Here is a 16,492-nt window from a genome sequence, read left to right on the forward strand (position 1 = left end):
CCCTGCAGCATGGGAAAAGCAGACAGCGCCTCAGATACTGCCGAAGATACCTGGGCAGTAATATCTTGCAAAATAACTCCCTATGAAACATGAGAGGAAACGCAGGGCACTGCATCTGCACATGAATAGGATGGGGACGCTCGAGGAGAAAGCTGCGACACATCTGAAACAGGAGGCTCCTGAAAAGCATCCGCCTTAGCTAATGATGGCTCAGGGTCAAAAAGTCTATTTCTATAATCTAAAGTTCTTTCAATACATGAACAAAAAGGTACTGGGGGTTCCACCTGGGCATCAAAACATAAGCTACAGGTAACATCCTGCACTGCCTCCTGATCCATAATACAAAAAGAAGCAAATAAAAAATAAATTTAACTTTTTTTTTTGTCTTTTAACAAAAAGGATATAATATAGAACCAAAAAAAAGTTCTTAAATAAATGTTCCCTTTAAATTTACCAAATCAAGAAAACATACCCAGGCAACACTCTACACCTCAGCAGAATTACTGGAGGTGCCCTACCTTTCCTGCAACCCGCAGTAAAGAAGCCTTCTAAACAGCAGAGCCATCTGAAACATGGGCACCTCATTCTAACAGGAAGTAAAAAAAAGTGCAAAAAAACCTGACATCACAGAATCAGAACCTCCCTAAAAGGGGCGGTCCTACAACTGACAAAAACAATAACCCCCCCAAAAAAGTACATAATCTGTTACTAAAAATGGATACTCATTGAGCCATCAATAAAATAAAACCTAATTTATGTAAGAACTTACCTGATAAATTCATTTCTTTCATATTAGCAAGAGTCCATGAGCTAGTGACGTATGGGATATACATTCCTACCAGGAGGGGCAAAGTTTCCCAAACCTTAAAATGCCTATAAATACACCCCTCACCACACCCACAAATCAGTTTAACGAATAGCCAAGAAGTGGGGTGATAAGAAAAAAGTGCGAAAGCATAAAAAATAAGGAATTGGAATAATTGTGCTTTATACAAAAAAATCATAACCACCACAAAAAAAAGGGTGGGCCTCATGGACTCTTGCTAATATGAAAGAAATGAATTTATCAGGTAAGTTCTTACATAAATTATGTTTTATTTCATGTAATTAGCAAGAGTCCATGAGCTAGTGACGTATGGGATAATGACTACCCAAGATGTGGATCTTTCCACGCAAGAGTCACTAGAGAGGGAGGGATAAAATAAAGACAGCCAATTCCTGCTGAAAATAATCCACACCCAAAATAAAGTTTAATGAAAACATAAACAGAAGATTCAAACTGAAACCACTGCCTGAAGTACTTTTCTACCAAAAACTGCTTCAGAAGAAGAAAACACATCAAAAATGGTAGAATTTAGTAAAAGTATGCAAAGAGGACCAAGTTGCTGCTTTGCAAATCTGATCAACCGAAGCTTCATTCCTAAACGCCCAGGAAGTAGAAACTGACCTAGTAGAATGAGCTGTAATCCTTTGAGGCAGAGTTTTACCCGACTCGACATAGGCATGATGAAATAAAGATTTCAACCAAGATGCCAAAGAAATGGCAGAAGCTTTCTGGCCTTTTCTAGAACCGGAAAAGATGACAAATAGACTAGAAGTCTTTCGGAAAGACTTAGTAGTTTCAACATAATAATACAAAGCTCTAACAGCATCCAAAGAATGCAATGATTTCTCCTTAGAATTCATAGGATTAGGACATAATGAAGGAACCACAATTTCTCTACTAATGTTGTTAGAATTCACAACCTTAGGTAAAAAAATTCAAAAGAAGTTTGCAGCACCGCCTTATCCTGATGAAAAATCAGAAAAGGAGACTCACAAGAAAGAGCAGATAATTCAGAGACTCTTCTGGCAGAAGAGATGGCCAAAAGAAACAAAACTTTCCAAGAAAGTAATATAATGACCAAAGAATACATGGGTTCAAAAGGAGCAGCTTGAAGAGCCCCCAGAACCAAATTCAAACTCCAAGGAGGAGAAATTGACTTAATGACAGGTTTTATACGAACCAAAGCTTGTACAAAACAATGAATATCAGGAAGATTAGCAATCTTTCTGTGAAAAAGAACAGAAAGAGCAGAGATTTGTCCATTCAAGGAACTTGCGGACAAACCTTTATCTAAACCATCCTGAAGAAACTGTAAAATTCTCGGTATTCAAAAAGAATGCCAAGAAAAATGATGAGAAAGACACTAAGAAATATAAGTCTTCCAGACTCTATAATATATCTCTCTAGATACAGATTTACGAGCCTGTCACATAGTATCAATCACAGAGTCAGAGAAACCTCTTTGACCAAGAATCAAGCGTTCAAACTCCATACCTTAAAATTTAAGGATTTGAGATCCTGATGGAAGAAAGGACCTTGCGACAGAAAGTCTGTTCTTAACGGAAGAGTCATCAGCTGGCAAGAGGCCATCCGGACAAGATCCGCATACCAAAACCTGTGAGGCCATGCTGGAGCTACCAGCAGGACAAACGAGCATTCCTTTAGAATCTTGGAGAATACTCTTGGAAGAAGAACTAGAGGCGGAAAGATATAGGCAGGATGATACTTCCAAGGAAGTGATAATGCATCCACTGCCTCCGCCCGAGGATCCCGGGATCTGGACAGATGCCAGGGAAGTTTCTTGTTTAGATGAGAAGCCATCAGATCTATTTCTGGGAGTTCCCACATTTGAACAATCTGAAGAAATACCTCTGGGTGAAGAGACCATTCGCCCGGATGCAACGTTTGGCGACTGAGATAATCCGCTTCCCAATTGTCTATACCTGGGATATGAACCGCAGAGATTAGACAGGAGCTGGATTCCGCCCAAACCAAAATTCGAGATACTTCTTTCATAGCCAGAGGACTGCGAGTCCCTCCTTGATGATTGATGTATGCCACAGTTGTGACATTGTCTATCTGAAAACAAATGAACAACTCTCTCTTCAGAAGAGGCCAAGACTGAAGAGCTCTGAAAATTGCACGGAGTTCCAAAATATTGATCGGTAATCTCACCTCCTGAGATTCCCAAACCCCTTGTGCTGTCAGAGACCCCCACACAGCTCCTCAACCTGTAAGACTTGCATCTGTTGAGATTATAGTCCAGGTCGGAAGAACAAAGAAGCCCCCTGAACTAAACGATGGTGATCTGTCCACCACGTCAGAGAGTGTCGTATAATCGGTTTAAAGATATTAATTGAGATATCTTTGTGTAATCCCTGCACCATTGGTTCAGCATACAGAGCTGAAGAGGTCGCATGTGAAAACGAGCAAAGGAGATCGCATCCGATGCGGCAGTCCTAAGACCTAAAATTTCCATGCATAAGGCTACCAAAGGGAATGATTGTGACTGAAGGTTTCGACAAGCTGATATCAATGTTAAACTTCTCTTGTCTGACAAGGACAGAGTCATAGACACTGAATCTATCTGGAAACCTAAAAAGGTTACCCTTGTCTGAGGAATCAATGAACTTTTAGGTAAATTGATCCTCCAACCATGATCTTGAAGAAACAACACAAGTCGATTCGTATGAGATTCTGCGAAAATGTGAAGACTGAGCAAGTACCAAGATATCGTCCAAATAAGGAAATACCAAAACCCTGTTCTCTGATTACAGACAGAAGGGCACCGAGAACGTTTGAAAAAATTCTTGGAGCTGATGCTAGGCCAAACGGTAGAGCCACAAAACTGGTAATGCTTGTCTAAAAAGAGAATCTCATAAACTAAAAGTGATCTGGATGAATCGGAATATGCAGATATGCATCCTGTAAATCTATTGTAGACATGTAATGCCCTTGCTAAACAAAAGGCAGGATAGTCCTACAGTTACCATCTTGAATGTTGGTATCCTTACATAACGATTCAATATTGATAGATCCGGAACTGGTCTGAAGGAATTGACCTTCTTTGGTACAATGAAGAGATAGAATAAAACCCCAGCCCCTGTTCCAGAACTAGAACTGGCATAATTACTCCAGCCAACTCTAGATCTGAAACACATTTCAGAAATGCTGAGCCTTTGCTGGGTTTACTGGGACACGGGAAAGAAAAAAATCTCTTTGCAGGAGGCCTTAACTTGAAGCCAATGCTGTACCTTTCTGAAACAATGTTCTGAAACCAGAGATTGTGAACGGAATTGATCCAAATTTCTTTGAAGAAAACGTAATCTGCCCCATACCAGCTGAGCTGGAATGAGGGCCGCACCTTCATGGGTACTTAGGCGCTGGCTTTAGGTTTCTATAAGGCTTGGATATATTCCAAACTGGAAATGGTTTCCAAACTGATACCGCTCCTGAGGATGAAGGATCAGGCTTTTGTTCCTTGTTGTGAGGAAAGGAACGAAAACGATTATTAGACCTAAATTTACCTTAGATTTTTTTATCCTTTGGTAAAAAAGTTCCCTTCCCTCCAGTAACAGTTGAGATAATAGAATCCAACTGAGAACCGAATAATTTATTACCCTGGAAAGAAAGGGATAGCAAAGTAGACTTAGAAGACATATCAGCATTCCAAGTTTTAAGCCATAAAGCTCTTCTAGCTAAAATAGCTAGAGACATATACCGGACATCAACTCTAATGATATCAAAAGATGGTATCACAAATAAAATTATTAGCATGTTATAGAATAATAATAATGCTTTAAAATTATGATCTGTTACTTGTTGCGCTAAAGCTTCTAACCAAAAAGTTGAAGCTGCAGCAACATCCGCTAAAAATATAGCAGGAGTAGAGACAGCCCCATTAACCTTAGGGATTTTGTCCCAAAAAACACTCTAATCTGTCAGATGGCACAGGATATAATTGCTTAAAACGTTTTAGAAGGAGTAAATGAATTACCCAAATTATTCCATTCCCTGGAAATTACTTCAGAAATAGCATCAGGGAGAGAAAACACTTCTGGAATAACTACAGGAGATTTAAAAACCTTATTTAAACGTTTAGATTTAGTATCAAGAGGACCAGAATCCTCTATTTCTAATGCAATTAATACTTCTTTAAGTAAAGAACGAATAAATTCCATCTTGAACAAATACAAAGATTTATCAGCATCAACCTCTGAGACAGAAACCTCTGAACCAGAAGAACCATTATCAGTATCAGAATGATGATGTTCATTTAAAAATTCATCTGAAAAAAGAGAAGTTTTAAAAGACTTTTATGTATACTAGAAGGAGAAATAACAGACATAGCCTTCTTAATGGATTTAAAAATAAAATCTCTTATGTATGCATTAATAAGTTTGTCATGACATGCAATACAAACAACAGCTGGAGAAACAGATACCAAAAGTTTATAGCAGATACACTTAGCTTGGTAGCTCCAGAACCGGGCAGCGATTTTCCTGAAGTATCTTCTGACTCAGTTGCAACGTGGAACATCTTGCAATATGTAATAGAAAAAAAACAACATATAAAGCAAAATTGATCAAATTCCTTAAATTACAGTTTCAGGAATGGGAAAAAAATGCCAGTGAACAAGCTTCTAGCAACCAGAAGCAATAAATAATGAGACTTAAATAATGTGGAGACAAAAATGACGCCCATATTTTTTAGCGCCAAATAAGACGCCCACATTATTTGGCGCCTAAATGCTTTTGGCGCCAAAAATGACGCCACATCCGGAACGCCGACACTTTTGACGCAAAAAAACGTCAAAAAATGACGCAACTTCCGGCGACACGTATGACGCCGGAAACAGAAAAAAAAAATTTGCGCCAAAAAAGTCAGCGCCAAGAATGACGCAATAAAATGAAGCATTTTCAGCCCCCGCGAGCCTAACAGCCCACAGGGAAAAAGTCAAATTTTTTAAGGTAAGAAAAAATGATTGATTCAAATGCATTATCCCAAATATGAAACTGACTGTCTGAAAATAAGGAATGTTGAACATCCTGAGTCAAGGCAAATAAATGTTTGAATACATATATTTAGAACTTTATATAAAAGTGCCCAACCATAGCTTAGAGTGTCACAGAAAATAAGCTTACTTACTTACCCCAGGACACTCATCTACATGTTGTAGAAAGCCAAACCAGTACTGAAATGAAAATCAGCAGAGGTAATGGTATATATATAAGAGTATATCGTCGATCTGAAAAGGGAGGTAAGAGATGAATCTCTACGACCGATAACAGAGAACCTATGAAATAGACCCCGTAGAAGGAGATCATTGCATATAAATAGGCAATACTCTCCTCACATCCCTCTGACATTCACTGCACGCTGAGAGGAAAACCGGGCTCCAACCTGCTGCGGAGCGCATATCAACGTAGAATCTAGCACAAACTTACTTCACCACCTCCATAGGAGGCAAAGTTTGTAAAACTGATTTGTGGGTGTGGTGAGGGATGTATTTATAGGCATTTTAAGGTTTGGGAAACTTTGCCCCTCCTGGTAGGAATGTATATCCCATACGTCACTAGCTCATGGACTCTTGCTAATTACATGAAAGAAATAACTCCTCACACTAACAGTGCCTGCAAAAACTGCCATAAAAACCTATACCCTGACAGGAATAATAAAAAAACGTCCCCTTGCAGCGTTTCAGCTGAATAAGTGCCAAATGTTCCCCTGTTACATAGAAGGAAAAAAAAATGGCACTTACCTCAATATTTATCTGTCCATCAGCAGGACAGCTCACCTGGTTTGAGAGGATGCCATGTGGCAATACAGAAAGACTGAGTAAACTTACTCAGGCTATCTAAATAGGGAAGCAAAATGTTTTGGGAAAACGCAGTTAGGATTGTACCCCACAAGTTCCCGATTGCTTAAAAGCCACCATTGCCATACTGAAGAGACTGACATGGGCTAAGGCTAGACCCTTTAGAAAGATTAGAGCAAACCTACACTGCTTTAAAAAAAAAAAAAATCTTGATTGTAGATCAGACACCAAAACTTCACCTCCTCCTTGCACCGCAAGCAAAGAGAATGACTGGAGGTTATGGGTAAGGGAAGTGACATATACAGCAACTTTGCTGTGGTGCTCTTTGCCTCCTCCTGCTGGCCAGGAGTGATATTCCCACTAGTAATTGATGATTCTGTGGACTCACCATATCTTAGGAAAGAAATAAAGTTAAGATGTATTTTTTTTTTTTTTTTTAAAGGGGCAGTATACACCAATTTTCATTTAACTGCATGTAATAGACACTAATATAAAGAATAATATTCAGAAATACTGATATAAAAATACAGTGTAAAACATTTTAAAAACTTACTTTGAAGATCACAATTTAACACGGTTAATGAGACAAGCCTGGGACACCCTCTGAAAGGGGCTGATAGCAGAACCCCCCCTCCCCTGCATATGAAAAGACCCATTATACAAACAAAATCAGAATGAAGTCTGTATACATCTAAAACATTGGGGCTTGGTTAGGAGTCTGAAAATCAGCACAATTGTATTTAAATATAAGCAAAACTATACATTTTTCCAAAAACACATCCAGATGGGCTATATAAATAGTGTATAATGTCCCCTTAAGTATGGTAATACACTATTAAATAATTATAAAAGAGCTGAATGCTGAGAATAAGATTTTCCCCATCTTCCAAAGTTGTACGAAACCAAAATCTAGGGATGTTGCGTGGAAAATGTAGACTGAATTAACCAATTAGTTCAGAACACAATATACTGCCACCCCTTGCTTAACAGCTTTCTGAATGTGTTAGATTGACCACTTACTTCTTTATATCAGGCTTCCTGTGTTGTGTTTGCTCATACCAAAACAAAAAAACAAACGGTCTGCGGTCACAATGCTTCTCATTGTCACCTACACAAAACCAGCAGAACTGACCTGAGCGCCTGCACCAAATTCAGATCTGTAAACTCATGGAGATCCACAAAAGCATGAAGAACAGCAATGTTTAAGTCCTCCCTAGTTGATAAAAAAACCCAACAACAACAAAAAAACATTTAAGCTCATTTCTATATTTAGTACTGACAGATTTACATATTAAAGTGTATTGAGATCTGGTAAAAAAAAAAAAAATGCAACAGATGCAAAACTTTTATAAAAATATATTGAAGAAAAACACTTTTAAACATTATTGGTTAACTGCATATTAAACTTATATCTGAAAATGCTGTGGGTTTTTTTACATTTATTACCATTTTGTACATGGTCAGAATTTAACCATTTCATTTGCAATGTGATAAATATTTGATTTGCAATGCGATTTTTTTTTTTTTAAATGTGGTTGAATTTTGTCCTTGCAGCTAGCTGCCAATTAAAATCTACAGTTAGAACTACAATTCTATGGCTACACTGCTGCCTAATGAAGTCCCACAAATTCACCATTTCACAGTCTACATTATATTAGAAAATAGAGATAATTAAACTATATTTAAGTTTGGTAATTTTAAATGATGAGATCTAAGAAACAAAAGGAATCCCTCACCGCTCTCCCAGATAGTCCCCGATGGCAGTTTTATTCAAGCCTTCGCCTTTATAAAGGAACCGAGCAATTTCTTCTGGAGTGTTTCGTAGCAACTCATTTTCCTGCAGGTACAGTATCCCCTAGACACAAGTGGTATGAACAAGAAAAAATAAATATAAATCGCTCACTACTATGAACATGCTTTCCCGTGTTTACACTGTTAAAAGCATTTACTGAAATAAGTAGCTCCACCCTTGAATTGACAGACAAGAATATACCTACAGGCATTCTCTAAAAATTCCATCATGATTTGCTTTGCATCAGGTCATGTAAATTGCAGAATAAAATGAACAGATACAAATATAGTATGTTTGTATTGTAATACAGGTTAAAAAAAAAAAAAAAAAAGAAGAAAAAAAAAGACCCAGTTATCAAGTTCAAACTTTCACACATTCCTGATAATACGGATTATCCAAAAGAATGCAAACAAAAGCCAAACTGAAGAGATTTAAAATTGTGCCTCAAAAGAGAAACATATCTGACTCCAAAGCAGCAATCAGATTGGTTAAAGGGACAGTTTACTCAAAAATTTCTCCCCTTTAATTTGTTCCCAATGATCCACTTTACCTGCTGGAGTGTATTAAATTGTTTACAAGTAGATCCTTTACCCTTATATTGGCATTTGAAATTGTTAATTTAGCATGTGGTATCCCCACCTATTCTGAAAGTTTGTGGCCGCGCGTACCAGGTATAGATAAGCTTTGTAAACACAGCCAGCAGAAGAAATTACACTCCCAGTCGGATATAGCAGAGATAAGGTAATACAATGTTGATTTTCCATTGTTCTCTCAAAGTATTGGTGATTGTTTTAAGGACAGATATAAGATAAAGAAGCAGGTATATGCATACAATGTGATACAGTAATGAGATCTGATTATACCTACAAGCTCAACCTATTTTATTAGGTTGTGGCTTCAAAACACAAAATCAGAGCTTTCATATACAGAAAAAAACCTTAAAAAGCTAATTTTCATACATTTTTTACTCTGCAGTTGGTAAAAAAAGCAATTGTAAACACATTAAGGGAAAACTATTTTACAGTATACAGTCCCTTTAATGAGACTTGAAGTATTGCCAAGTAAAATGGCACTAGGTACTAGATGGCTAATAAAGCAGGTGTAGCCAAACCTGGTTACTGTAATTAACCTGAATAAAATAACTTCCTTGTCCAGGAAAATGGTAATTTACATAGCACTTTTGTCTCTTAAAAGGGACCCACTTATGACATCAAGATCTGGGCTGCATTAAAGGCTTCACTAGTTAAAGACACTCACTAATTGGATTCAACAGACTGTCAATTCTCCTCCGCAGAGGGCATAGATGCAGCCCAGATCATGATGTCATCAGTGGGCAGTGCGTCAAAGTGACCAGAAACAATAGTCACTATTTTACAGTTACTGCTGCATGATATATAAAAGGGAGCAGGAAACTTTAAGATGTCTAAGGTGTAGACTGTCCCTTTAACACGCAAAACACTGATGGTTCTTTAGGTTAGCAATTAAAGACAAAGGGACATAATCCACATTGAGATTGTAACATAAAATGTATGTTTTTGTATTTTCTAATATAAAATGTACAGTTATAACATTGCAATATTTTAATTATTTTGCCTCCTTTTTCTGTGATTTAACCAAGGAAATTGTATGTTTTTCCTCCCGTTATGAGACCTGAAAGTGCTCATTGTCATCTTTACAAGCCTAACCCAGCCACATATCTTAATTATTACTACAAAGGAATAATAATAACGGCACTACCAAGAGTAGTTCCCTATTTTAAATAATTATACAAAAGTGTATTTATTTAATACTCTAATAGATAAGGTATTTTAAGAGGGGAGAGGTGCTGTACACAGTCAATATTGAACAGGAAATTGGTAATGTGAGAGTAACATTACAAAAAGCATTTACATACTAGCACTCATAATCATTAAGATTGAAATATAAATTTCTAGTGTTAATAGCTAAAAGGAACAAGAAGGTCGTTTACTTAAAAACTTTTCATAATTGCATATTAAATAATGAATACCCCACATAAATACACAAATCAGATACATGCTATTTAGATTTCCGATTGTCAATTTCTATAAATGTAAGATGACATTCTATATAAAATAAATGAGAAGTTCCCGGTGGGCCAGACTAACTATTTTGGTAGTATGTACAATATCTGATGATACAGGTCTTTAGCTTATGCTATCTAAAAAGGTAATTAACTCTGAATGGTAAAGTTCACAGTATAAGGCCTAGATAATATAATATCGGAGACACAGTACGTTAAAAGGTATACAAGTAACGAATAGAGCAGATGTATCGGCTACCGATGTAGCAGTATAATAATAAGATATAAGATGCAATAATGAGGTCTAAAGCGGTTGCGTTCATGTCTAGGACAGACCCCGCAGTTACAAGTTTAATGGATATTAAACAGCTGGCAATATAGCAGTATAATAATGGGATCTTAAGCGGTTGCGTAGTGTCAAGGACAATGCCCGCCGTTAACCTAGAATGCAAGCCTAATGAATATTAAACAGCTGCCAATGTAGCAGTGTAATAAGATATATTATTCAGTAATGAGATCTTAAGCGGTTGTGCTAATGTCTAAGACACTGCCCGCTATTAACCTGAATTGCAGGTGGAATGGATATACTAGTCTGGATGATATACTGAGTAACAGTATTATATAATTAGAACTGAGGCGGTAATACGTAAGTGTCTGATACTGCCCTCTTAAAATTTGATTTTTTTTTTACTTGGACATCCATATAGGTAGGGTATCAGATATGCATAAGATGTCACCATGAGTATTGGCGTAAGTGGTTTCACTAGTGAACACAGAACTGCCCGCTATTGGGATATATGTGATAAAAGAAGCCTATATAATAATAGGTAATCCTATATGCCATATAGGTAATCCTCCAGACCTCCCAGTCTCCACAGAAAATGTTATTACAAGTGTATACATTGGTATTAGCTCACTATATACTGGTTATATAACCGGACATCGATGTTCACAGTGCCTTAAAGCCTATTTATCTATAAAAACCATTAAGTTTAAGTAGAATAGGTATACCATATATAAATACCCACTTGGGAAAATCTCTAGGACTGGCCAGATATTAGGCCACACAGTCCTTAGATAGATAAATACACAGATACACCTATAATATAAACTCGGTCTTAAAACTGGTTTACCAAGTACTCTATATCAGTGATATCATACAAGCTGAGTATCATATAATCAACAGAGAGTGTGCTTTTAACTCTCTCCAGGGTAGCATACACGCACAATTTATGCTGTCTTTTTTATAAATAAAACTAATAAAGGTTATATTTTAATTTAATGACACAAATTCTTTCTCAACCACAAGTTCCAGTAATCTACCGAATTAATTACTACAATCCATTGTTCACAGTGCAACATAAGCATTTCTTTAAGACTATCAGGTTTATTTAGCCTATATAGTCTATTCTTGTTAAATTGAGTATTTCATATGCTTATGCACTGCTCCTTAAGTGTTTAGGCATAACTCTCACAATTGCATTATTTCAAGCAAAAATTAAAGATACGAAACAAAACACTTAGGCAGACAATTCAAGTATAAAAAATAGGTTCAAAATCTTTTCCTACATAATTGTACTTTTAACTAGTGTGAATACTAGGTTTTCTAAAGAACCTTTTACTGAGAACTACCACAATGAGTCTACAAAATGATTTATTACTAAGACAACAAAAAAGATTGCAAGATCTAAACTCAATTTTTAATACATCAAATGAACCACCTCAAAATGTAGGGGAGGATCAGATCAATGATCTACTTTGCCAGTCACATAAGACATTATACAAACACACAAAGAGATGGTGGAACTTACACTTTTTTCAAAAGTACTTACAAGACAAAATGATCCCTAGAGGATTACGTATCAAAATGTTCCCTGGGTTTGATCTTAAAAAACAAGAACACATAGAAAGATGGGAAAAGGCTTTGACAACCTGCTCATTCACATTAATGCAGATATTAATCGAAGCAGACGAAGATGAAATAACTTCTTTAGAAACAGAAATAAAAACTTACAATGACAATCTAAAGAACTTTGAAAACTTAGAAAAATTCACTAACTTATATACTCAATATCAATCAGAGTTGGATAAACTTGAAAATGAACTCATTCAAACAAAAAAACAGAAATATCAAAGAGACCAGACTGACTATTTAAATAAAAGGGTGTATAAGTGGCAGAAAAGGTACAACACCCGCTCACGAAATAATAATCAGTATCAAAATTCAACACAGCAGCATGACAGTGAAACTGATATTTCAGACTCAGATACTTCCATAGAAAGCATTAACAGTGAAATGAGTATCCAACCCAGAGTATATACCAGGTTACAAACACAGGCCTTAACACCTAATGACCCATCAGCTCCCTCTACATCTACTAGTGCGTCCTCTTTTTTAGGCATAACAACGGGCAGGCAGCGCACTATACCGGGCAGCAATCAGGTGCAAGAATCGAGGCCCAACAAGCGCAAGCCAGCAACCACTCCTCAAAGAGAGACAAGAAGGAGACAGCCAAGCCCATTCTCCAAGATCAGGATGGGAACTTAAAAATTGTGAATCTAACTAGCCATGCTCTAGACCAAATCCACATCTCTGTTCTGTCCAAAGGTCTTAGTTTTTGTCCAACAAACAAACTAAATAAATTTGAAGTTGTCAAAGATATAAATCTGTACACTAGAAAGCTACTTTTGAAAAAACTATATGCCAAGAAAGAACTCGGAGATGATTGGACTATGACAGATCAACTAGCCTTACAAGATCTACAAGACTTGCTCAATGATAACTCAGATAACACATCCCCAGAAATTGACTGGAGACAAAAAATCAGAAATAAATCTAAATATGTTCCTCCCAGCCATTTATCACCTCAGATCCAAGTATTCAATGAAATTGTATGCGAAAAAATAGAAAAACTACCTGATTTCAAAATAAGATCTAATCTTACCAAACAAGAACAAAAAGCATTAAAAGAAATCCACACATGGCATGATACCATCATTAAGCCATCTGATAAGGGGGGCAACATAGTCCTATGGGACAAGAATATGTACCTTGAGGAAGCTACTAAACAACTTGACAACAAACATTGCTATAAGAAATTATTCGGCAATCCCACAGCTATGTACAGTGAAAAGTACTGTAAAATCATAGACAAGGCATATAAGGATAAAATTATCAACAGTACGGAAAAACAATTCTTATCACAGCAACACCCTACCACAGCCACATTCTATATGATTCCCAAGATACATAAGGACATCCAGAAACCTCCAGGCCGGCCTATAGTGTCAGGCAACGGAAGTCTAACTGAAAAACCGAGTCAATACATAGACCAACGACTCAGAGAATATCTATACACACTACCATCGTATGTTAAGGACACTATGGAGGTGCTGCAAAAACTGGATAACATGACACTATCCCCTAACTCGTTCATTATAACGGCAGATGTGGAATCATTGTATACCAACATAAAACACCATCTGGGTGAACAGGCAATTTCTTACTATTTGAGTACAAATGTGAATGATAATCAAGATCATAATCAATTCATCAAAGACCTATTACATTTTGTACTTCATCATAACTATTTTACATTTAAAGATCGTTTCTATTTACAAACACAGGGTACCGCAATGGGTACTGCCTGTGCACCCACGTACGCAAATTTGTTCTTAGGTTGGTGGGAGAATTTAACGGTATTCACTGGAGACAATGATAGATTTGTGCAGTACATTCCTTGTTGGATTCGGTATATAGATGATATACTGTTCATCTGGGAAGGCCCCGAACCAATACTATGTGAGTTCATGGAAGTCTTGAACAACAATATATTGAACATCAAACTCACATACGAGTATAGTCAGCAGTCAGTTAACTTCTTAGATCTACAAATACAAGTAGACCAAGAAGGAAGGGTGAGCACAAACATATACAGAAAACAAACAGCAACCAATACCCTACTGTACCATACCAGTGCCCATGCCCCCTGTACTCTCAAGGCCATCCCTAAAGGGGAATTCACAAGGCTGAGGAGGAATTGTTCTGATTTGAGTACATTCAGGCAAGAAGCCTCTAAATTATCTAACAGGCTACAAGAAAGAGGCTATAGTAAAAGGTCCATAAAAAAAGCTAAAACTGAGGCATTACAGCAAAACAGACAAAGGCTTTTACAACCACGTCAGAAAAAACAGGACAATAAACCAAGACTGATTACGACTTACAACCCCCAAATAAAACAGATAACAACGATAATAAATGATCATTGGCATATCTTAAAGAATGATCCCCTACTAGCAACACAGATCGGGGACAAAGTTTCAATAGGATATAAAAGACCTAAAAACCTAAAAGACACACTGGTTAAAAGTCATTATATCCACATGCCTAAAAGAGCAAGTCAATCAAAAGGCATGTTCCCATGTGGGACATGCAGTACATGTTCCAAGGTACTGAAAATCAAGGACATTGTAGACAAATATGATAATAAGCATATACTAGCTGACCACTTCTCCTGCACCACAACAGGTGTTATATATGTCCTTCAGTGTCCATGTAAGCTGTTCTATGTCGGAATGACGACACGACAGGTGAGGACAAGGATATTGGAACATAGCAGGAATATTAAAAACGCTTATAAGGACATGGAGAAAAACAAACAAATAACAAGTGTAGCTAGGCACTTTTATCACAAACATGATAGCAATGATTCCTTGCTTAAATTTTCAGTATTACAAAAAGCGACTCTAGGCATTAGAGGAGGTAACCTAGAGCAAATACTACTTAAAATGGAGTGCAGATGGATACATCTATTGAATAGTGTCAAACCTCATGGACTTAATGATAACAACAACTATCATGTCTATCTGGAATAACAAAATATAAAAAATAAAAAAATAAAAATTAATATAGGGATCAAACAACAATACAATATCCGAGAGATAACATTTTCAACATACCATACCTTGAATATGTATGATTCTTCATAATCAATGTGATATAATAATTATAATCAAGATTTTAACCTCTACTCACACCCAATCACTTCAATGGTTTCACTCAATAAATAGGTAGTAACACATCCCTCCACTGTGGAGCACCGGAAGGTGACTTTTTAGTAACTAATTTTTTCTAAGTTAAATTTAAAAACTTAGAATATCACACTAAAACACCTAGTTATCACTACACCTCTCTATAGTTGGCTTTATTTCTAGCCAACTGTTTATTATGTAAACAATGAATCCCTACATAAGCTGGATCTTAGATTCGTTTTACTAAATTAACGTAAAGTCCTTAGACGTTTTATTTTTAATTCATTTTTATTTTATTTTATTTTAAATTCACACTCAGCATTATTCACAGTTCTAACACGTTTTTTGTTCTTAAGTTTTATTCTTATTTTTATTTTTCACCTCTCACTTGTATATCAAAGTAGTACTTAACAAAAGTACTACGAACATTTCAAATCTTGATAACTATCTAGAAACACATACATTAATTGTGAAACATCCTAACAAACAGTTCCGCTTTTTCACTATGATAAACTATAAGAACATAGACCTAAATAAAGATAAATGTAATTCAAGACGATGTGAACAAGGCAGCGTTAAACACTGTTGTATTCACTTTCCAAAATAATATACTGTTTTTGTTATCCAGTAACCATGCCGGCTACACAGCGTCTCCATAGCAACCTCCGTGACAGAACTAACTCTATGATTGACACAAGCTCCACTAATAGGAACAGGAATCCCTGACCAATCAGACATCTGAGGCGGGACATTAGAATACTATATACTTCCGGAAGTGTGCCGGCCCGGGTAACCCCTCTGAGGATGCGTTAGTGAAACGCTGCGTCAGGGGTCCTCGCTATTTTTTAACTGCCTCTCTTGTTGTAATAATTAGAAAAAATATCTTAGCTTAAAAAAAACTTTTCTTAATTAGTACTTGGTAACCTGTGGCTTTTCACAGGCTTAAGCTGCAGCTATTACTATTTATCCCAGTATATAAAAATG

General features: G+C 36.6%; 1 protein-coding gene across 1 annotated transcript in view; it reads right to left on the reverse strand.

Moving 5' to 3' along the window:
• CYTH2 (cytohesin 2) overlaps positions 1–16,492 on the reverse strand; it is a 188,912-nt gene that overhangs the window by 70,675 nt on the left and 101,745 nt on the right. The window contains exons 4-5 of the mRNA XM_053690682.1: positions 8,381–8,499; positions 7,777–7,857 (exon numbers count right to left, since the gene is read on the reverse strand). Of these exons, the coding sequence (XP_053546657.1) occupies positions 7,777–7,857; positions 8,381–8,499 (200 nt within the window). The remainder of the gene's footprint in view (positions 1–7,776; positions 7,858–8,380; positions 8,500–16,492) is intronic.

Source organism: Bombina bombina, chromosome 8 (assembly GCF_027579735.1).
Source record: "Bombina bombina isolate aBomBom1 chromosome 8, aBomBom1.pri, whole genome shotgun sequence".
NCBI lineage: Eukaryota > Metazoa > Chordata > Amphibia > Anura > Bombinatoridae > Bombina > Bombina bombina.